At 38.5% G+C, this 21,971-nt stretch overlaps 1 protein-coding gene across 3 annotated transcripts; it reads right to left on the bottom strand.

Annotated features, from left to right (window-relative positions):
* Nucleotides 1-1,136: 1,136 nt before the first annotated feature.
* On the bottom strand, nt 1,137-21,893 carry LOC110062918 (QRFP-like peptide receptor). Of its 3 annotated transcripts, none has more exons than XM_089281800.1 (3): nt 21,762-21,893; nt 15,529-15,590; nt 1,137-3,597 (listed from the first exon to the last, which is right to left on the bottom strand). In XM_089281800.1, exon 3 carries the CDS (start codon nt 3,535-3,537, stop codon nt 2,494-2,496), a length of 1,044 nt encoding a protein of 347 aa, XP_089137926.1. In that variant the 5' UTR covers nt 3,538-3,597; nt 15,529-15,590; nt 21,762-21,893; the 3' UTR covers nt 1,137-2,493. The 3 variants fall into 3 exon arrangements, with proteins under 3 accessions (XP_089137926.1, XP_089137927.1, XP_089137928.1); XM_089281801.1 differs by lacking the exon at nt 21,762-21,893 and adding an exon at nt 21,385-21,702; XM_089281802.1 differs by lacking the exons at nt 15,529-15,590; nt 21,762-21,893 and adding an exon at nt 10,366-10,484.
* Nucleotides 21,894-21,971: the final 78 nt, after the last annotated feature.

The following is a 21,971-nucleotide window of genomic DNA, read 5'->3' as shown; positions in this document are numbered from 1 at the left end:
TTCTTGCGGGGCTCTGAATTCGCGGTAAATTCAAAACAAAAGTAGATCGGTCTGCGAAAACGCCGTGACTTAAATATGGGGTAGTTGCACGCTCCTACTCATCAGGGCTCCTGTCAAAGTGAATTGACCAGTCTTGTACAACACGAAGTCTGAGGTCTTTGTCTCCTAAGTCTTTGCTTTCAAGGTACGCGAAATTATAACAGCGTTTGAAAGTAGACCTTGATAGACTGGCCTGCATAGACTAGCACAAGCTATCCGTAGGCCAATCTAACTCTATAATATAAATGTAAATCGAAGGAACAAAATAACGATTGTTGTTATACCTCCCAACTCAAATACGTTTTCCGACTGGACGAGAACGTGTCACGTGCCGTTGGTCAAAACTCTCTAACTCCCTAGGGCGAACAAAACTCACTAACTCCCTAGGGAAACAACGACTTGAACTTTCGACTCGCACGTGATCAGGTCATGCTTCTTGAAACCTCGGCAAATTTGTGTGTCAGCCGGCGTCTAAAAAACGATTTTTCGCAGTTTCTTTTCTATTGTTGAGTTGGGGGGTATAACAAAGCACTTAATGATTCGCTCCGCGGGAAACAGTGAGTTTTGTTTCCCCTCGACCTCAATGTTTCCCTTAGCTTCGCCTCGGGGAACTTTGAGGGTCTCGGGGAAACAAAACTCACTGTTTCCCTTGGGGCCAGTCATTAAGTAGTCATTATTGTACTTTTAAATTAACGCACTGGGCTATTTTAATAGAACGGTCCAATAACCCATTTCCGAATTACCTTTAGCCTCTTTCTCAAAGCGGGTCTTGGCGCCCATCTTTTCTTACGAAAAAGAGGTTTCATTCACTTGAAAACTTCACTCATTTTCATAGGAATTGTTGTGCACCAGGTCTTTCTTTAATGGAGAGGCTTAAGCTAGGTTACTCGGAAATGGGCTATTACTCAGTCACGCACGAGGCGTGAAATTGTATGAGGTAATAGAATGAGGCCGAATAAAATTAACGATTAATATCACTTGAGTTTCAAGAAGTTGCAGAAAATGCCCAAGCCGATCAAGCAGCGACGACTGAAGACAATCTCTGAAACTTAAATATAAATATACGTTCAAATACTCAACAACTCGCTAGTAACCAGTAGGTTTGAAAACTTTGTTATAGACATCTTAGATTACTTGTATATTTTGCGAATACGTGCAAAGCATAGATAAGCTCACTACATAGCAGCTTATAATGCACAACAACTCGATTCAAAATTAAAATTTAGATATATATATATAAGATCTAGAAATGGTGGAAAACAAAATTCCCAGCCAGTCAAGGTCAAAGTTATGCATAAATATAGATTATGTGCTGGTATAGCATTGATTTAATCTTTAAGGGGTCTACTTTTAAATTATCAACGTATTTTAAGCTGACCGACGTCTTTCAGTAGTGTTTGGATACCATTAAGAAAATGCTGGGCGCCTTACATCGCAACGAAATCCGATAACTTCCAGTGGTAAACGGAAGAGCAATTTTCCAGATATTTCCGCAATTACTGGTACGCCAGTTGTCTGCGAAAGTTTCCGGAATAGCCGAGAGTCTCCGAAATGCGTACCAGTTGTCAGCATTAATTGCTTTTTTCCTGAGTATTTGTAACTAAATGTATAAAAAATCCAATCCTGCATAATAACTTCATATAGTCCGGAGTAATTCCCAAGTGGTTGAAATTCTTCTCCGTTCTAGCCTTGTAAAGTAAATGTAGATCATGTTGGACTCATATTTAGTGGAGAAAAATGGTTACATAGAGCGGAAACGCCATCGTGCACAATCTTTTGTTTACGTTCCTGGCTTATGCATGGATAACGTATCAACCAAAACGTTTCGATTAGTTAGTTGCTCAGGGAGAAGTAAGGTCAAGGCCAAACAAGCGAACACAAACTTACAACAAAAAGCTTAGCTTGTTGGTCTTCATGACCGTTCCCCCGGAGGGGTTACCCCCTTATATGGGCTGTATAGGTATGTGCCACCTCAGAGGATATGGTTTTTAGCCTTTTCGTTCAGAAATAGGGTATGGATTTTGGCCATTTTGGTGTCAAATAGGTTATGGTTTTTGTACTCTAGTCTTGAATTGGGTATGGTTTTTAGAAGAAACAACTTTTTCACAATTGTCGATAAGATCATTAACCAAAGCCCTTCACAATGCCTTTAATACCAGTATTTAATTCAAGGAACAGGTCTTAAAAATGGTATCAAATTTTTGGTCAGGTCATAAATAGGGTTGGGAAAATCAGAGATTTTTGTTTTAAATAGGGCAAGGGTTTTCGAAACCGGGCCACACACCCCAACCCAATTTTTTCTGGGAGTACCATTCCCCCCCTCCCCGGACCATTCCCCTATATCGACCATATGATTAAATCAAACAATGTTTCTCTGGGCCTCAAAGCGAAAACCGTAGGGCTCTAGTCAGTGGTGTACGCAAAAGGTTCTAAGAGCAAGCAGGCGGTAACTTATTATGGATTTGCTACCAGTGGCCATCTTCTTGGTCTTGATGTGGAAATTGCTAGAGGTGACGTGGTTCCAGTTTCCCGAGTTCTAAGTTCCGGCATATTCTCAGCGGGTCTTGGAGTTGTGTCCATAGGTCCTACTCCTACCCCCTGGAACAACCTGAAAAACTCGTTGCGATATCGAATATTGAGCCCCACCAAGAGGCAAGGGTTTATTGCCGGGTTGGTGTGGCCAATCAGATTCATTGTAACCCTGGTGACAAACGAAAGGCGGGCGTGAACTTCCGGGAAGTATGTTATCAAATAGTGCTGCACATGCGTAGGGAGCCAACACAATGCAAACACGACGACGACAGTGATGAGCATTCTGACAACTTGACGTTTGTGGAGCATGCTGTTGTGTTGACCATGCGCCGTAAGGCGACCAGGTGCTTGGCGCCTCCAGAGCTTATGGGAGATGGCGGCATAAAGGATGGCCATGAAAAGCAATGGAACTGCATAGGTGACAGCGAACGCGGCATCATAAAATTTTCGACTTGCCTTCATGGGATCTCCAAACACGGACCAGTCGCGATCGCAGTATGTTTGGCCGTTCTTTTCTGTGGTTTCCGCCGCAATGCCCACGGGCATCATCAGAAGTGCGGAACTTAACCAGATCACTACGGTAATGATCCAGACTTTGCGGAAAATCTTGATTACCTTGTACGGGTACATGATAGCAAAGAATCTCTCCAGTGCTATGAAGATCAAAGTCGTTGTGGAACCGGCAATTGGTAAATGGGACATAAAGAAAATCGCGTGGCAGGAGAATTCCCCGAAAGTTCCTCCGATCCACAGGCCCCTGACATGGTATCGAGTAAGGGCCAATGGGAACATAAACAAGGCAAAAAGAAGATCAGCTATCGCCATGTTTACCAGCAGAAGGTTAGTGGGACTTTTCATTCCAGGTTTACGGAGCACCACATAGATGACTAAAACGTTTCCGAGAATGGCTGCGAGAAATAATACCACGTAAATAACCGTGATTGCGATTTTGCCGTCTTCTTCCATCACGGAAAAGTGTGTCTTCGGGGGATGGAACAAATGTACTTTGTCTCGACTGAAATGTTTCTAAGAATAAAAAAAAGGTAAAAAAAAAAAAGACACCATCAACAGTGAAAAAGGAATACCAGGACGGTTACATGAACCACAGTAGCTGTCAACAACAAGCATTTCTGCTTTATCTAGAATTTACCTACGAAATTGAGGTTAAGTTATGAGCTCTCTAGTTGGAAACGTTTGTGTGGTTTCTTTACTCTGTTCTCCTCTATAAGTCTTGGATTTGTCATCAACTGTCATTTTCATTGTCTGCCAAGAGCAAAATTTGTCTTGTGCAGTGTTTGTTTTTCTTTTATGATGCTTCGAGTGATGTCAACGTGTAATCACCATTTATAATATAAATTACAATTGTAATAATTTTTTGTCAGTATTTACACACTCTATTGGATCCCATTTCACCGCCCACCGCTTGCATTGTATTCGGTTCATTGTACCGTATTCTTTCGTTTGTTTTCAGCAAGTGAATAAAGTTACTCTAAAAAGGCGGAGATAAACGAGCTGACAAAACCTGGTTTATGTTCGACACTTAACAACAAGGATTAGACATTCAGTGCTCATTGTTAGCAAAATGCTGCAAACCGCCCGTCATTTTGACCCAATAGATTACATTAAAGACAACGTCAGGTTCTAGATCTTTTTATTCAAATTCGCAAAAGAAAATATTATCCGACAAAACAGAACAAAATTTTCATTATCTAATGACTTCTTTCAACTGGACAAACACTAGCTTTTTCATCGCAAATCAATATTTCTTTTGCAACACATTTGGCAGCTGCGCGCATTTGCTACAAAATATTACAACAACGCTAAATGTAGTTTACTGTAAATTCAATAAAAGTACCTGAGGTAAATGCAATTCCAACTAAAAATGTACTAAACATTAACGTTGAATTTAACAACTATAACATACCTTAGCGAAAATGTTATCTCCTTTGACGCTGAAAATTACGAATCTGCCAGACTAGAGAATTCTACGTTTTTCTGTTGCTGATTTGCATTATATTATTAAGAAATTTTATCGCGTGCGGTGGACGTAGGGCCACTTATTGTGGTCCATTACCTTATTACCTTAAATGTAATGAGCAAGTTTTACCACCACAATCCATTAACAAAAGCTATACCAAGATATCACTTTACTGGTGGTATTAACGAGGATCACCCGGAATCCTCCGAAGATTGCCGAAAATCATACGACGTTCTACGAGTATTACTGAAACAATCCAAAACCTTTGAAGAAGATTACCAAAGATTACTAATGGCTATACCGAATAGTACGAAATGCCCTATGATGCAGTTTATGGAAATAGCACACTTTAAAGTGAACGTTCAAATCTTGTCAAGAAACCTTTGTACCGTTTGGCAACTTTAGGCAAACATTTTCTAGCATTATTTCCTTCATACCTTCAACAAACAAATGGTTAAAGTTGAAGATGACGCGAAATTTGGGTCGAACAGTCTTCAAAACCCGATCCACAGTACAGAAAAAATGGCGACCAACACATTCACCTGTGATTTTTGGCCCACAAAATCCCTTAAAATCACGAATAAAAACGTGTAGCAAAGTTCACAAAGCTTCAAACTCAGCTTCTCAAACTCATTAATAATTCATCAAGTTTAAACAAAGGAAATCGTGACGATGACGGCGTTTGAATATCTGATCTGGAGTAGCATAGATTTTTACGATTTTACCTCTTTATCTTCTTAGTTTAGTTTCGATTGAGATCGAAGAGATATCAATAACTAAAGACAGTGTTTGACCATACTTCCAAACACCTCTGAGTTCTTCAAAAATACTCCGCATTGCGTCGTATTTTCAACTCTCCTCTGGGTATTTGGAAATGTGGTCAGGCACGTTCTTTCGTGCCCGATATGTTACATAATAATTGTTAATGTAAGTAGAAATTTCTTTAGAATGAAAATTAGCGATATCAAAAGCGAACGACGTTTCGATGACTCCATGTCATCATTATCAAGTTCAAATTTTGAATAAATACATAAATATGAGCTTTTATTATTTATGTACCTAATAGCCCTTTTCACGGTTACTTATGCTCATTTGCATTACAATAAAATCTAGCTTGCAGGTGAGGCAATTTCGGGCTATTTTATAGTTTTAGCCCGAAATTGCCTCGCATCCACGTTGAATTACCTTGTAACGCAAATGAGAAAAATTAACCGTGAAAAGGGCTATTGGCTGTGTAAGGTTCGCAAACCATCTACAGCTGCCATTCCTTTCTTTGGCAGACAGTGACACGGCATTAAATGTCTCTCGATAATGTTTACGGAAAGCCACGAGGCTTAGCAGTACAAACGAGATTAGGGAAACCTGGTTTTCTTCAAGCCGTTTTAGAACAGACCCTCTTAACGTATGTTGTCACTTAACTCGATTAATCGAGAAAAGAAAAAAAAAAGAAAAACGCTCACACGTAGAAAGGGATTCAGAATTTAAAAGTACTCAATCGAAAGGTTATTCTGTCACACAAATCCATATCTAGATCAAATTGGAGTTCAAATAGCCGAGTACTGTTAAAGCGTTTAAAGCATTGTGTAAATTTTAACCTACAAAGCCCGTGTTTTCACAAGAGATGTTCACCTTGGTTTTCCTTTAACTTTATTGAAGTGAAACTTTTAATCGTGTAAACACAGTAGCAAACCTCGGTAAATGGTGGCAAAATCATTTAGAAAACCAACCTAGGTTTGTCGACAGTTGAACGCCTCGTCAGGCATGATTTAGCTCGGTAACCGACGGTAACCGAGGAAAAGCAGACGTTGTCGCGATATCTTAACATATCAGTAAGGGGAAAATTTGCAATTTTGCATAATTTTACTTTTTTAAGCGGTTGGATAAATCTTAAAGTAATCTTTTAGATAAAAAAAAACTCCACGAAAAAATCTTATATCTGCCGCTAGTTATTGCGCGAGAAAGATTGTTTTGCATATTAATTACTTAATTGAGAGTTGACAAGTTCTGTCAAATGAATTAATTATCGAGGCAAGAAGTCACATGACATCAAGATCATGCTGAGTTGACACGCGATTCGCGCGCCATAATCAGTGCCGGATGTCTTCGAAGAAGACAGAGCGATCTTGCCCGTTTTCATCGGCTAAAGGAAGGCCAAAGAAGGCGAAAAACACTTTCAACAAAGAGTGGGCCGCTAAATTAGTGGAAAGCGGCAAAGGGTTCGTTTTACAATCAAGAAAAATTGCTGGATGAACGCGACAACGATCGCAATCACAAAGCCAGCGAGCAAGCCGAAATGAGCGCAAGCGGCGCTAAAATACTGTTGCGAGAAACTGTCGAAGCAGAGGAGATTGACGAAGAGAAGTGGACGAAATTGACAGGCAGATCGATTGTACAAAATTAGAATCAGCAGTGCAACATTTTTTTTTTCTTACCCAGCTATTGTCATTTCTTCCAGTATCTTGGCGTTTGCATCAACATCAGTCGATGTAGTCCCGTTTACGGCGTCCTCTCCAGCGTTTCCCTTTGTGCGCTTGCATTTTCTCGGGAACCTTCTACGGGTCTTTGGCATGTTAACAGTGACATGGTCATAATTTTGAAGATTAGTCAACCGATACGTGAAATTTCGAACGTTAATATAGTAAATCAAAAGATAATTTCACGTTTACTAACTTTGGAATTCTGACTTCACACATGAAAAAGCGGTTTATTCACTGGTGAATAATTTACCGCGCGCCGTCGCGGAAATTTGTACCTGTTCCATGTTAACTGTCATAGTCCTATTGTTATACAGAAAGTTGATTCCTCTGCGGTGTCTCCCTTGGTGTGATAATCTCATAACACTTGGATGCCGCCGAATTTTATTTTTTCTCTGTTTCTCGAAAGTAAAAAATAGGCGAGTTGTACGTGCATTTCGAGTTCCAGGTCGGCAGCCCCTGGACCAAATTGGCTGAAATTTGGAGAGAATGTTGTCAGAACGAACGCCGACAAAACCGTGTCTGCGAATTCTGATTACTCTTTTCATTAAAAAGTTATGCCTTTTTTTCGCGGGCAGTCCTATTTTTTTTCCTTTTTCTAACTTTATCCTCTTGTAAAATAATAACAAACGCATGTGCCAAAAATCTGAGACACGGTTTTTGAGGTCAATGTGTGAAGAAACGGATGCCATGTTAATCGTTTTCTCCGACCTAAATTTAGAGAGCGTATACCTTGATTTATGGGTTCGTGAAGCTTTGTAAATATATTCACATTTTCGAAACACGGTAAATTTTTACCGTTTTAAACAGGTCAGGTCATAATCTGTAGTTATTAAGCTTCCAGTAAATATACGGTTTATATGGGTTTTTGTTGAAGCCACGAACGCTAGAGCGGACCGCGCGCGGATGGTCAAATGGGTTATACTGATACCTTAACAACAAGTGTTCACGCGTGCAGCGCGTAACGAAGAGAAAAATAGACAAAGATTCCTTCTAATGTAAGTAGGTTTCAAGTCAACGGGCAAAAAAAGCTAAATAAACTCATGTTTAGGCAAAGAATCCCGAACTGCTGTTTCCCGTTCATCGTCAAGTGCCGTAAGCATTTCCTTTCTGTTAGTAGTTCAGTAACTTAGTAGCAGTGTACAGGCAGACGCAATTAGGAGAAGACCTACCACAAATAGAGAGAAAAAAATCGTAAATGAGGTCTACGAAGAAGAAAAGCAAATGTTAAAATTTAAAACGGCCCCGAATAAGAAGAACTACAGGTAAACATTTACGTAGCCCGGGCTCCGTGGCAGATGCCGTTTCAGGTTTTTTGCCGGAAGAGGCTCAGCGAGATATCAAAATTTTCTTTCCACTATTCATCTACAAAGCTCTACATTTAAGGAGAGTTTGGTTCGACATCACCGCAAGCAAATTGACAACGACCTACGTTCGGCATTGGAGTGAAGTCGAATTTTATAATTTTCCAATAGTTTCTGAGCAACATTGCAGCACTTGCTTTCCGCCGAGAAAACCTAAAACCGTCCGTTGTATGCAGCCTACTTTAGTTGATTAGTTTCGTGTAAACAGCTTCTCTAATAACTGCGGTTTAGTTACGAAACCTTGGTAAGCAGTAACCGTAGTAAACCTCTCTCGTGAAAACACGGCACAAGTTGCACTACCCTCTTTCTAGGCTGTCATGTTCGGCCTCTATAATCATTTTAACAAAAAACACTTTTTCTATAATTTGTTCATAAAGCAGACGACGAAAAGAACCTTTTCACTCCTTTGAGTAGACGAGGGCCGCCCATAAGGTTAAAATTAACAGGAACAAATGCAATTTGTTTATGGTTTTTTTGTACTTGAAACTCAACAGCAAACCGCACAAATAAAAGCATTGATCGGTTGACTCATTTGAATGGTCACACGCTAGAGTTTTATTGATAGAATGAAAGTTTTAACCTAAAACAGCATCGTAAACAGTAACACAAGAAAGTATTGCTCAACAGCTTTCATTTCAATATTATAGCAAAATAGGCTTTTAACTGAAAAAGTTAAAAGGTTATAAACATCTTGTACTGTATAGTTGTGGTTACCACCTGGTTCACACAATTACTGTATGCTCAATCATTTGAACGGCATAATACCTCACACAGAATAGAGATTATTCCAAATCGGGAAGTAATACTTTGCCTCAGCGTCTATATAAATGATTACATTTATGCAAGCGATGTACTCAACCACAGACTTAACAATAAGCAGCAAAAACTCATGAAAGTACTTCAATGAATAAATAGAAAGACACATTCATCGCCAAAGCCTATCTGAAAGTTTAACAGTTGAATGATCACCAATGATGGAAAAAGCTCGACAGGCCGTGTAGGTGGGTTACTTTGTTATCTCACTAGAAAAACAAACATGCAAACAAACGCCAAAAGGAGTGAACACAAAGAAATATGAACTAAAAGAAGAAAAAAAAAGAAAGATTTTAAAAAATGCAAAATTTCACCCAAATGTCAATTTTGATTTTCCCTTGGTACTCTATCACCAAATCAAATTTGATTTCAACTGTAATCCACTTCCTTTTTAGTTTCCCTGTACTTTGCTTCTGAAGTAATACTTGTGCTGTCTTGCTCTGTAGAATCCGCCTTTTTTTATCCAGTTTATTTGAATATTTGGTGGCGCCTTAGAATATAATAACTATGGAAATTAGAAAAAAATATAACTTTCAATAATCAGGGATGACATTGTCGACCTTTCTAGCTTCTTCTAACTGCCATCAAGTTTGGAACTTTTTAAAGCCTAACCTTGCCGCGGACTGGGGTTTGCCTCTTCAAGTAAGAGATGGGATCTTGTTTTGGAGGATCTGATTGAAATGTTCCTTATAGCTAAGAAGTAGTCAAATTGTTGAGCCGTCAACTAAAAAAAATTCACTCGTTTTCTAATGGATAGATGAGAACGGATGTGCGTGGTAACTGAAGTTCCAGCAGCTGATCAAATCCCTCATTTCTCTGTTCAAATTCAACGTTGTCGCCGACGTTCGGGCACTGGAAACTGGAAACTGGAAATACTCAGAGCTGAAATCACATGAATTACAGTGTGCAGACAAAAGCCGTAAAAGTCAAACTAGAGTAAATCTCTAGGTATTCTACAGAGCTTTAAGATCGATCGTGCCACTATGTAGCAATACGACTATAAAATGAAGGGAGCAAGAAACACATTTGTTCTGACTGTCTGATTCAGTATTTCACCTGCTCGTGAAAAAAAATTATTAAAGTAATAAATTTCACTTGTCCGACTTTGACACTGTTTTTTTCCTTTGAATACTTTATTTCAAAGGCAATAAAATATGTCCCCTACCTTTCTGCAGTATAACTTCCCTACCCAGAGAGGTCCATCTGAAGTCACTTTGGGAAATGCTCTACGTTTTCTGTTTTTAACTTCCTGCGGGGTTAAAATTTACAGTATACAAACTCCAGCCGTGTTGAAATTAAAGCCAGTGGTCGATTAACCAACGCGTCTGGTAAAATTAAAAGCTTTTAATGTATTAGAGCACTTTGGAATTAAAATGATCTTTTTTACTAATAATTAGTGCGTCAAATGGCGTTAAAAGCAAGAGCTTAATGACCCTTCCACAGCTGGTTATAAGGTTTCATGACTTAACTACAACCTTTTAAGGCAGCGGCTTTTCAAAACAATTCTAGATGTAAATTTATACGTTCTTAGTTGCTGTAGAAGTTGCATAAACTAGCACCGCTATTGAATTTAAAAGTTCGTCTTTCAATTTTGAGAAATCTTACAAAACTACTCGACCAGCGACTTTTTCGAGAACAAGGTTGAAATTAGTTATTTAGTGCTTATCAATTCTGGGCCCCCTCTTTTTTTTTTTTTTTTTTCTTATGTTGTATTCATTTTGCGAAAGCTGCATTAATGATAAGTAAAACATGTGATCTATCACCACATAAAAGGACCTCCGTGCGCTAAAGAATTGTCTCGAATCATTTATTTTCGCGCGGAATTAATCAACCTGTAATTGCCAAATTTTCTGTCGAAACTAAACATTATGTTCATAGCAGGCTGAAATAGCCGCGCTCTCCATTTATCATGTAGGCTTCAATCTGTCTACCTTAAACATATTTCCCCGGGGGGGGGGGGGGGTGGAGGGGGGCTATTTCAAACTCAAATAACATTAAAACTATGGTATTCAACCTTTGAAAATTTCCCTAAAAGTCCCACCTCCCTTGGAGAAAATGTAACAAAACCTTCCAGGATGAATTAAGTAATCTATAAAACTCACAACAACCAAACACGCAAACGAAAGGCTGGACAGACGAGCGAACGAACGAAGTAACGATCGTACGGACAGACAGACGGGCGAACGAGCGAACGAGCGAACGAGCGAACGAGCGAACGAACAAACGAACGAACGAACGAACGAACGAACGAACGAACGAACGAACGAACGAACGAACGAACGAACAAACGAACGAACGCACGGACGGACGGAATGATTGACTGACTGACTGACTGACTGACTGACTGACTGACTTCCTTCCTAGTTTGTCACTCTCTACAGGTAGTGTGGGCTCGTACCAACTCTTAGCGATCGGAAATGATATTTCTGACAATGTAGCGTCCCGGAACAGGCAGAAATAGCTATTTTACCGGAGCACTAAAGAGTTGAGTCCGCGTTATAGCGGGTTCATTGCTAATTTCTTGAGATATGTATAGCAGGCTATTAGAAACTTGAATCAGTCTAGGTCAGCACTTGCCTCGGTCACCAAACATTTTGTGGTGCAAATTTTGAAACATTTCTTTTAGCGTTTCTTTATCATGCCTAGTAACCCCGCCCTCAGAGTTGGCGGCACCACAGCTGATTTTACCACATTGTAGTTTTGGGTTTTCGTATATCCGGCGGTGTTGTACTTAGTTGTTTCCTTGCGCTCACAAGCACGGAACTTAAGAATACGCCGATAAGCTGAGGGCATTCATGGAATACACTCTTCTTTATATATGGGAATATTGTTTTTCCAACCGAGGCTAAATATTCTTATTTTCCTGCCAATTTTAGGCTGAAAATATTTTTGTGAATGTAGTAATTTTAGAGCCAGACTGAAGGCAATAAAATCTGGCATGACACGCATAATTTCTTGTTTAAAGGTTTTCAGCCTCGAGCATATGGTTGTTGTTGTTGTTTTTTTTTGGCTAGTTTTGCCGTTTAGAGAGAGCAACAATTTTATATGGTTTAGTTAAAAACATAATTACATTTTATTTACAAATATTCAACCCACAAAATGATACTTTTTTCAAAATCGCATCCTCGGGTTTATTCTTAAAATCTTTTTAAATATTTGGCAAATTTCAGCCCCGATATTCTTATAAAATATATTCTTATAAAAAAGAGAGTAAACTGGCCACAAGGTCCCTGTATCTAAACAATTGTGCGTGTCTTTCTGAGTAGAACAGAAAAAAAAAAAAATCGTTTTTTGTTACAGCTTAGGGAGTTGCATTTTAGATTTTCACAGATACTACCTATTATATGTTAATGTTTTAAGAAAAGGATATTTAATTAGTAACTTCCACGAAAGGAGGTCAAAGTCATACATTATGTTGTCATTAACTGCGACGGAAATTTGAGACGCAAGAGAACGTGAAATAAACATGCCGCAGGGAAGTGTTTTCTCGATTTGTCAAGTGTTATGAAAAAGCCTTTTTTTTTTTTTCTGGCAGGGCATTAGGTGGTTTTGATATCCTCGTATGCTTCATCTTACTACTACGAACGACATGTTTCACTTTGTTATATTTGAAAAAATAAATAACGATAGCTAGCGCTCTTAAGCCAATCAGCGAAAAATCGAATTTGTATTATATTATTATCTGTGTAAATTTGAACCAACACGCGCAGGCAAAATTATAGCTTGCATTCTGCATGGTCACAGAAAACACAAAAAGAAAATCAAAAAGCAAATTTGCAGGAATTAAAAATGAAAAAAAAAAAAAAAAAAAACGGTTCTTGAATTAAAAACTTAGGAAACAAAACGCAAATTTTTCAGCTTTCAACAAATTATCTTAATTTTTTTTCAATGTCGCTGCCTGCAATTCACCTGAATCTTCTTCGATGTCAGCCGGCCACTTTTACGATATCTTGCTGTCGCTTTATTAACAATGTTTATGTGTTTTTCCCGTCAGGCGAGCTATATATTGTCTCGAAGTTTTTCTTTCCGAAAGGGAAATTTTATATAGTGTGATTACGACGCAATATCAATTTTAGAAAGCTTTCCCAAAACACTTTTAATATTGTCTCAAAGCTGCAGCATTTACAAATAAATGTCACTCCTTAATTCAAATTTGACATGTCATCAGCTGTTAGTTTATAAGGAATTTTAAACCAACCAGATTTAGTCCGACTATAGACGAGAAACAATATTTGAAGAAATCAAATGTACTCAAGGCAAATAGTTTATTATTCTAGCAATGATATTTAGCGAGCGGCTTAGAAAACAGGACAATATTCTTCTCGTGGAATATTAATTACGGTGTATTGTTTTATTACAACATCTTGGTTTGGTGTTAAATACGGTGAAATGAAAATTACCATAAATACAGCTTATTCCGCGGTTTGACAGATGGCACGCCCCTAGCCTATGAACAAACTCTCATACGCCTCGGGGCAAATTAGGATGAAGCCGCTAGCTAGCTCTAAGGTTGGGTGGATTTGAACCTGTTTGCAGGCGAATACACCCCGAGTGGATATTCTAAAAACTGTATGGTATTGCTAGCAACGAGTGAAATGTCCTAGCATGTTATCTGACTAACCTTTGAATAAAGGATTCGATATTCGACTGCTTCATTCTCCTTATATTTTAGAATCCTTTTATTTTCTTTCATTGCTCAGAAAGTTTAGTCCTCTTTGAAATACCCTCTCCCCCCGCGCACCTTAAGTTTCATTTGCTCTGTGCTGGTATATTCGTGGTGATGGGGGGTGGAGATTCTCGTATGAAACGGACGGGATGGTGTTCATTATCTTGCAGATTTTGGTATCAGAAACCAACACTTTTCATGTTCGTACTGATCTGTTTTAAAGTGCGATCGGAAAACAAATCTACGCTAAACAACGAAGGTCTAAATATTAGAGGAAAAAGTGGCGTTGCCTGTTAATCAAATAATGTTTTTAAGAACTTTCGGTGAGAATTCTCTAATAAATAAAGCATTTCAAGGAAACCGAAAGGGAAGGAGTCTGCATTATTAGAAAAAAAAATTGCTTTCTTCAGCGCAAATTGATCAAGCTGGCACTACATTACAGCTCAAGATAGAGGAAGCTTTGCACATCCTGTGGGAAATTAAATCCCTCCCTTAATCAGCAACCTCAACAAGTTAATTTAAGCTTATCTTTGTAATCCGCACGTTTTTAGTTTCTACTTTGAGTACGTACTCATCAGCATGTACTAGTTGTTTATATTCAATTTGCGCCTTCTGTAATATTTGCACAGAAGAAGGCAGAAGTTTCTACCGAAACGAATTTTTACATTTAAAAAGTGTCGCTTTATTTCTAAAACTTTCCTGCTGTTCAGACCTTTTTTAAATTGTTATTAAGAAAAGTATTGTTTAAAAATGTAACTGTTGCTGGCCGTATAGTTTGCTGTGGGACAAACAGATCTATGAAACTTCAAACTGAAATAACCAGCCTTTGCGTACAAAATGCGAGAACTCACGGCCTGTGTGCACTGATCCTGATTGGGCATAAAGATAAGTCTTAATGTGTTGTGAACTTATATCTGTTACAACTGGGACTTACATCTCGAAGCTTTCAGACCCTAAGCAATAGAAGAAGCATACCCAAGCGAAAAAACTATGACAATCTTTGTCTCTTGGTTAACTTCTAATTCACGCAACATGATGAATACATTTCCAAGGAAGTAGTCAGTGGTTATTGACGGGTACACGGGTACACGTAAATTGATTCCTGTAATCTTAACTACTGCAGTGGTTCCCATTATCAAAAGGAGACTTGATTTCAGATTGCATATATCATTTGTCAGTACAGTTTTTTACTCGCACACACTTTCAAAAAATCAGATACATTTTCGTGAAAGAGACTGGGAGCGCAAGAAGCGAACTACAAGAAGCTACGAGAAGCTCAACCATGTGAGCAAGTTAAGGCAGTCTAGCAGTCATCTGAATACAATCTGCAATCACCAATTTTATGTCTTATAGTATTAGGGTATGCTGCACGGAGGCGCGGTAAACTGGTTTAAAGTACAGCTCCTCAAAACAGGTTGCAGGACATGGTGTTTTCATTCTCACTACCCTCTTCCTTACCTAACTATGCCCTGAAAAGTGGGGGCCACAGGATTTTCGATCCGAGCGACCCCGGCAATTCCAAAGTATTGACACAGAATTGCTCTTCCTACATGAGTGGAGTATAGTAGGAATATTTCTGGTAGCTTCACCCTAGACTGAGAAATATTACTGTTAAGCTCCGACAGACGCGAGAAATAACTAATCACGCATATTACGACTTACCTTGAACCTGCTGAACGGGAAGTTGCTGTTGTCTTGTGTTTGGTGTTCAAACCTTGCTGACTCTAATGAATATGCAGAAAAGAAAAATAGAATAGTTCTACAACTAAAAAGTGTTTTCCTACTACCTTACATTAAGAAAGACATGTTATAGGTAGCCTGTGCTTATCTTTCATGCTTTTTGAGCTACAATCTCGATTCTTAATGCTTCTTACATTGCAAATGAAGATGTTTTTAAATTCACATGCAATTTATCATGCCCACCTTGAATGGACATTTTGTCCCGAGCGGACGCAGGAAAATATTTAATCAAGTCATTTTGTGTGAGCTCTAAGGAAGTTTACATTATTCAAAGTTAATTTGCCATAATACGAGATCTTTTTGTACTAGCCTATCTTGAATATTGCTAAAGAAACTCCACAGGAAATTAAATTATTTTAAAAGAAAACTGGTGATTTTCAGTAAGATCTCATTCTAATGCATTAATATTTGTAGTGCTCAAAAGAACGTTTTCGTTCTCCATATTAAATCAATAAAGGGCTATTTCTTGGAACGCCTTTTAAACTGCGGCGGAAATCAGCACAAACCCACGCGTGGCATGGGCCATGCAATCAGCGCCTCGAGCTAAACCTGTCAGTGTTTGTCATGAAATGGACTACATTACACGATCAAAAGGGAGTTTAAGCAGTTACGACGGCGACGCCGAGGAAACGTCGATTAAAAAAAAACGAATTTATATTTTACCTACAAGTCCAGCGTACTCCTAAGTCACTTAGTTTGTTTCTCACTGTCAAAACTATCTCGGAACTTATTGTGGAACACAGTGCAAAATTCAAAATATATACTTTAAAAATTATCCGTCGTGGTCCACGTTCTCCACGCAACGCAAGATTTGGTCATTTCACGTTGTTGTTTTGCAGATGACGGCAAAGAAATGTACTAAGAATTGTACCGCAATTGCACAACCACTGCATTGCTTATTAAACCTTTTGTTTAGCGACGTTCCCGTTACCATTGTCGTTAAACTCCCTATTACAACAAGTGAAACGCAGTCCTCTTGTCAAGCCTGTTTTTGGAATAATTATATACATATGAAACGGCAGTACTTCTTGAATTTACTACGTGGCCGATAATTTGATTAAAAATCATTCTCTCTAGCGTTGGGGGAAACTTATTTAATCTGATATATTTTAATTTTTGAATTTTTCTTGTTTTTTTTTGTTTTTGTTTTTTGTTTTTTTTTGGGGGGGGGGAGGGGGGGGGAGGGGCAGCCAAAACTGGAATTCATTGTGCACTCGACAAAGTTAGTTGATTGTTGTAGGCTAAGGGCTGAAAAATTTACCCAAAATAGTACTCCACAAGCGATCCATTTTTAACGCTTACGAGGCAAGAACAAAGCTATTTAAAAGGACCTGTATTTAACAATCATTCGCCGAAGGCGAGGTGGATATTGCCGAATAATTACAGCAGGATGACAGCAATCATTTGGATGATGATGATCATCAACAATCACAAGGTTGACAGCAGTCATTTTGAAAATTCTCCATCGTTTCAAATATCCTGGACTTAGAGTGATGTCTTCCGAATAAATGACAAATTCATTCATCAAATGTCCACCATGGTTACTCGCCGACATGGCAAAGGTGGCGAGCTTAGAAGCCAGGCCTCGAAAATGTTATATAAACCGCCTGGAGCGGTTTTTATAACGCAATATATGGGATCGCTGAACCAATCAGATTGCTGGAAACTCCTTGTTCAGCTCTGAAATTATACTAAAACCAGATATTTTACGAACGTAGTTTGCTGTGGACGAATCTTCTCAATTTGAATATACTAACAAGACACTCAGCAGGATCTACTGTAACCTTCAAGGTGAAGGCTACGAATTTAACTGACTAAATGCCCATCAGTGCGAAATTGTTGAAGAATTTCAACGATATAACCTATCTGAATGCCTTGAAATGTTTTTTCAGAAATACCTAGAGATTCGAGGGACTGATTTTGGTTTTGCAGGTTTCATCGATTACAAATTTTCCGGATAAGCTTTAGCATGCCATTAAATATTCTAGTGAACAAAGCGATTTTTATGCTGATAAAGTCCTTGGAGGTATACTTAAGAAGTTTTTATTTATGCTTGGAGGGTCCGCCAGGGGGTGTAACCGCTTATTCCCTTTTGTATACCATATTAAAGAAAACTTACCCCTTCTGAGCATATTTTGTTGAAAAAAGACATTTATTCCTTTCCCATCAGAACTGTAGCAGCTCTCGTAAGTTTGTAGTTCTCTTCATTGTTAGCAGCTGTTACTGTTTTAGGGCTAGGGGTATTGTCTCTGTTGTTTGTTCTATTGTTCTCTCAAAGGGTAGCAAGCCATTCATGTGAGACCTTACGACAGCTGCTACATCACCCTTTCACATATCTACACTCTTTCGTTTTTACATGAAAAAAAATATATATATATTGTTTTTCCGGCTCAGGCTGAATGTTCTTATTTTTGAGCCGAATTTAGGCCGAAAATATGCTTGTGAATATTCGTAGAAAAAAAATCTTAGATTATGGGAATAGAAAGTGGACCATGCTGTCACAACGCCAGATTATCTGTTCTATCACAACTGATGGCATTGACGTAATTTTGGAGCCAGACTGTAGGCAATAAGGCCTGATATGACACAACTTATTGTAAAAATGTTACTAGCTACAGTTTAGTTTTAAAAAAATATATTTTTGTGTTATATTTTCAAATTTTCAACAGACTAAATAATATTCTTTGCAAAATTTTAGTCCCGGGTTTATTCTTAAAATATTCTTAAAATTTCGTAAATTTCGGCCTCGATATTCTGTTATAAAATATATTCTTATAAAATATCTTCAAGAAAAGAGCGTATTTAAGAACGATGTATCGTTTCAGTCTCTAAACCTTTCCAATGAAAGTATATTGAACACTATGCCGGGAGAACATCAGACATTACCAGAAGTTATGTTAACCAAAAACATGTGGCAGTTTTTCAAGAATCGGTTTCTGACATGTATAGATAAACATGCTCCTATTAAAGCAAAAAGAAGAATTGGGAACAGGAGGTACCCGTGGAATACGTATGAGTTCATACGTAAAACGTGTAAGTAAACAATTCAATTATCTATGCCAAACTCAAATGCTTTAGCGATATCCTCGCTTCTAACAGAAAGGATTCCCGCAAAACGTGGCAGCTATGAGCAGAGCTCTCGTCAACATAAGAAGAAAGTTATTGCTGATATTGAAATCGGAGATTTGAAAATAAGTTCTGCATCTGAAATGGCGCGCAGAAGCCTGTAATCGTCCTTTCGCAAACATTGGGCGACTTGGCGAGAAACGTACCTCCACCTAATACTGTTCCAGAAAGTTATCGCATCTCAACAAGCAAGACTTTCTCTTTTCAAAGTCGAACCACTAATGAAGTCCTAAAATTACCTGAAAAACTACAAACTGAGAAAGCGACTGGTTTGGATAATTTGCCATCCAAGATGTCTAAAGTGGGGGCAGGTGTTCTGGCACCATCCCTTGGCATTTTTCTTCAATGGATTTCCTCTGGTATTGTTCAAATTGAATGGAGGCTAACAAGAGAGACGCCAATTTTTACAAAGGGTAAACAAGACATTAATAACTACCGGCAAATTTCGCGTATTCCTGTTGTTGCTAAGGTGTTCGAAAGAACAGTTTGACGCTCAATTTTTCAAGTATCTCAGTATCTTAATGATAACTCCCATAGCGATATTCGAGACAAGTTTAAATCCGGCTTTAGATCACTTCATAGCGAACTGACGTCCTTGCTGGAAGCTTCTAGCAGCTGCTTTGTCAATAGAGCTAACGGTCTTATATTGAATGGTGCAATATTCATAGATTTGAAAAAGGCTTTCGCCATCATTGACTATCAGATGGTCTCACGAATGCTAGGTATAGCTATGGCATTGATCCAAAGGCCCTAAAGTGATTTGCTATTTTTGACTCTTATGTAAGTGATCGTCAGCAAAAGTGTCTAGTTAATGGTAAGCTGTCTGGTGTGCGTGCTCTTATCTGTGGTGTCCCATAGGGAAGTAGGTCGTATTCTTATTAGTCCCCTCCTTTTATTTCCGGATTTATGTTAACGACTTACCAAACTGCCTGAGTAAAGCCTTACCGCGAATGTACGCCGACGATACAAGCATCAGTATCGCTGCCAGTAGCTTACCAGAGCTTGAATCAGCACTGAACATTGAACTAGCTTACCTTCAAGAATGGCTGAATGTAAATAAACTAACCTCAAAAACTGCAAAAACCGAACTATAATTTTATACAGACTTGCCAAATAGAAGGTCACGGTTTTCACGTGACGTCATCATTTTCCAAAACTAAAAATTATTAGTCCTCCTAAAGTTTTAGTTTTATCAGATGTGAGACTTTCAGAGAACTTGACGTTTTACAGCGTTTCAGCTAGACAGGGTTACTCACTTTGTTTTAGAGCACGTTTGAATTTCCAAGTTTATGTGTTGCGTGACACTAGATGGCGGCCCAAGGAGGCTCTCGCGTAGGTCAAAAGATGACTTACCGTTCAAGTTTTGCTAAATGAACATTCCTTGCACTACAAGAAGTATTAATTTCAATGTGTCGTAGCTCTAGAGTAATACTTTTTCGTTTCAATGGCAAAACTCAATAACAGATGTTGGTGCCCCGCCGAGGGACCCCAACATGGCGTCTCCATACAAAGCTCTATAAATTTGGGTGAAACACTTTTCCAAATAACACGCGAATGAAAAACCACACAGAACTAAATCTTGGCGAGGTTGTATATATATCAATCATCTATCATATTTCACATTTTTGACCTATTTCAATTGAATGGTTAAGATTTTTATTTTTAATTGTGTGACATTGCCAACCAGCAATAGTAAGAGTTTTTCACACCAGGGGGTCTACATCGATTAAAATTTAGCTAAATTTGTCTTGGTCCAAATGTTTTAATGAGACTGCTAAGGTTATCTCCTGTGGTGTAGGTGCAATTAAAAGGTTGAGGCCGTTCATATGTGAAAATGCAAGTATATATTGCTGTCCTGTGTGGGACGGTCTCAACAGCGAGTTAGCCGACAAATTACAAAAACTACAAAATCGCGCCATTAGGGTTATCACCAAGTCTGATTACACTTCTAGCGCTACCACCCCAGGATGGGATAATCTCTATATCAGAAGGGAAAAGCAAAACTTGAAATTAATGTTTAAAACCATGAGTGATCAGACTCCGGAGTATCTGAAAGGTCTATTTAAACCCTTGAACATGGATCACGGACTTAGATAATATACCGGAGAAAACAAATTAACTCTGCTCAAGCCCCGTACCGATTTTCTGCTACAGTGGGGCACACTTGAGGAACAGCCTTCCATCTAATGTAAGAACTTCTAAATCTTTTATTAACTTTCAAAATGAGATTGATATTCAAATGTGGAAAAATCGCTCTAAGAGAAAAAAATATATATATTTCGAAATAAACAATTCGCAGACATGTTTTTTTTTTTTGTTTATAAGTTAAACAAGCTGCTCTCAAAATTGGCGGGTAAACTGCCAAACTCCTTTTGACTTGTAGCTTTGAAAAATTCAACAATTCATTTGTGTCAAAATTATTGGTATAGTGTGATAGCCAGCACTATAAGCCTAAATTTGATATGGGGTGCAAGTATCTACAGTCAGACAGTTAAACATGAGACACCTCTCTCTCTATATATATATACGGTAACGTTAACAAACCTCGAAAATTTCGGATAAATATTTCTTCCCTTTTATGCAACTTTCTCTTTTTACGTGGAGCCTTGAATAAGAACGCATATTTCAATTCAAGGAATTTTTTTTCATTACCTTTCGTTCGATGGCATAACCATGAGCTGTTTTTGCGTGACGAACATCTCAGTTTGCAGGGGCTAAGCTTTTCCGGCACCGTTTCCGATTTCGATCAAAGTCTCTATTGTTTAGTTTTGACCTGGAATCCTTCACGACAGAATCCCGTCGAATTTTATTCCACCTCAAGGAAAAAACAAAACTAGTTCGTCTGAGGAAATATTCTAAGAAGATAATTCGATCTTCATCAGTTCATTATATTGAAAGAAAAGGGAATTTTCATTTGCAGAACCTGAAGGCGAAGACATGCAATGTTTTGATATAATCCGTGACGGGTTGAATAGTTAAATTTAGAGTTCACTTTCATGTTTATATTATAAATTTAGACAGTTACTTACAAGTCTTGTTCTCATTCCTGTGTTTACTTAGTTCTGTCGACAGACCCTCTGTTTTGTAGTAAGTTCGTAGAGCTAAATATCGCAAGCTTAGCGAAATGTCAAGCCGGCACGGGATACACGCGCTAAAACACAACGGGGTGGGCTAGAAAAAGATCAAGCTTTTTGCGCAGGCGTAAAAGGTGGGGGGGGGGGAGGGGGTGGAAGAGGGGG

Source organism: Orbicella faveolata, unplaced genomic scaffold, assembly GCF_042242905.1.
Source record: "Orbicella faveolata isolate gen_17 unplaced genomic scaffold, um_ofav_v1 contig_5, whole genome shotgun sequence".
Classification (NCBI taxonomy): Eukaryota; Metazoa; Cnidaria; class Anthozoa; order Scleractinia; family Merulinidae; genus Orbicella; species Orbicella faveolata.
Note: the sequence above shows the minus strand (reverse complement) of the source record. Positions and strands in the feature narration are given on the sequence as shown.

Bases quoted from the DNA above. Each gene is read 5' to 3' on its own strand.
- LOC110062918 (XM_089281800.1), bottom strand. From the start codon at position 3,537: ATGGAAGAAGACGGCAAAATCGCAATCACGGTTATTTACGTGGTATTA.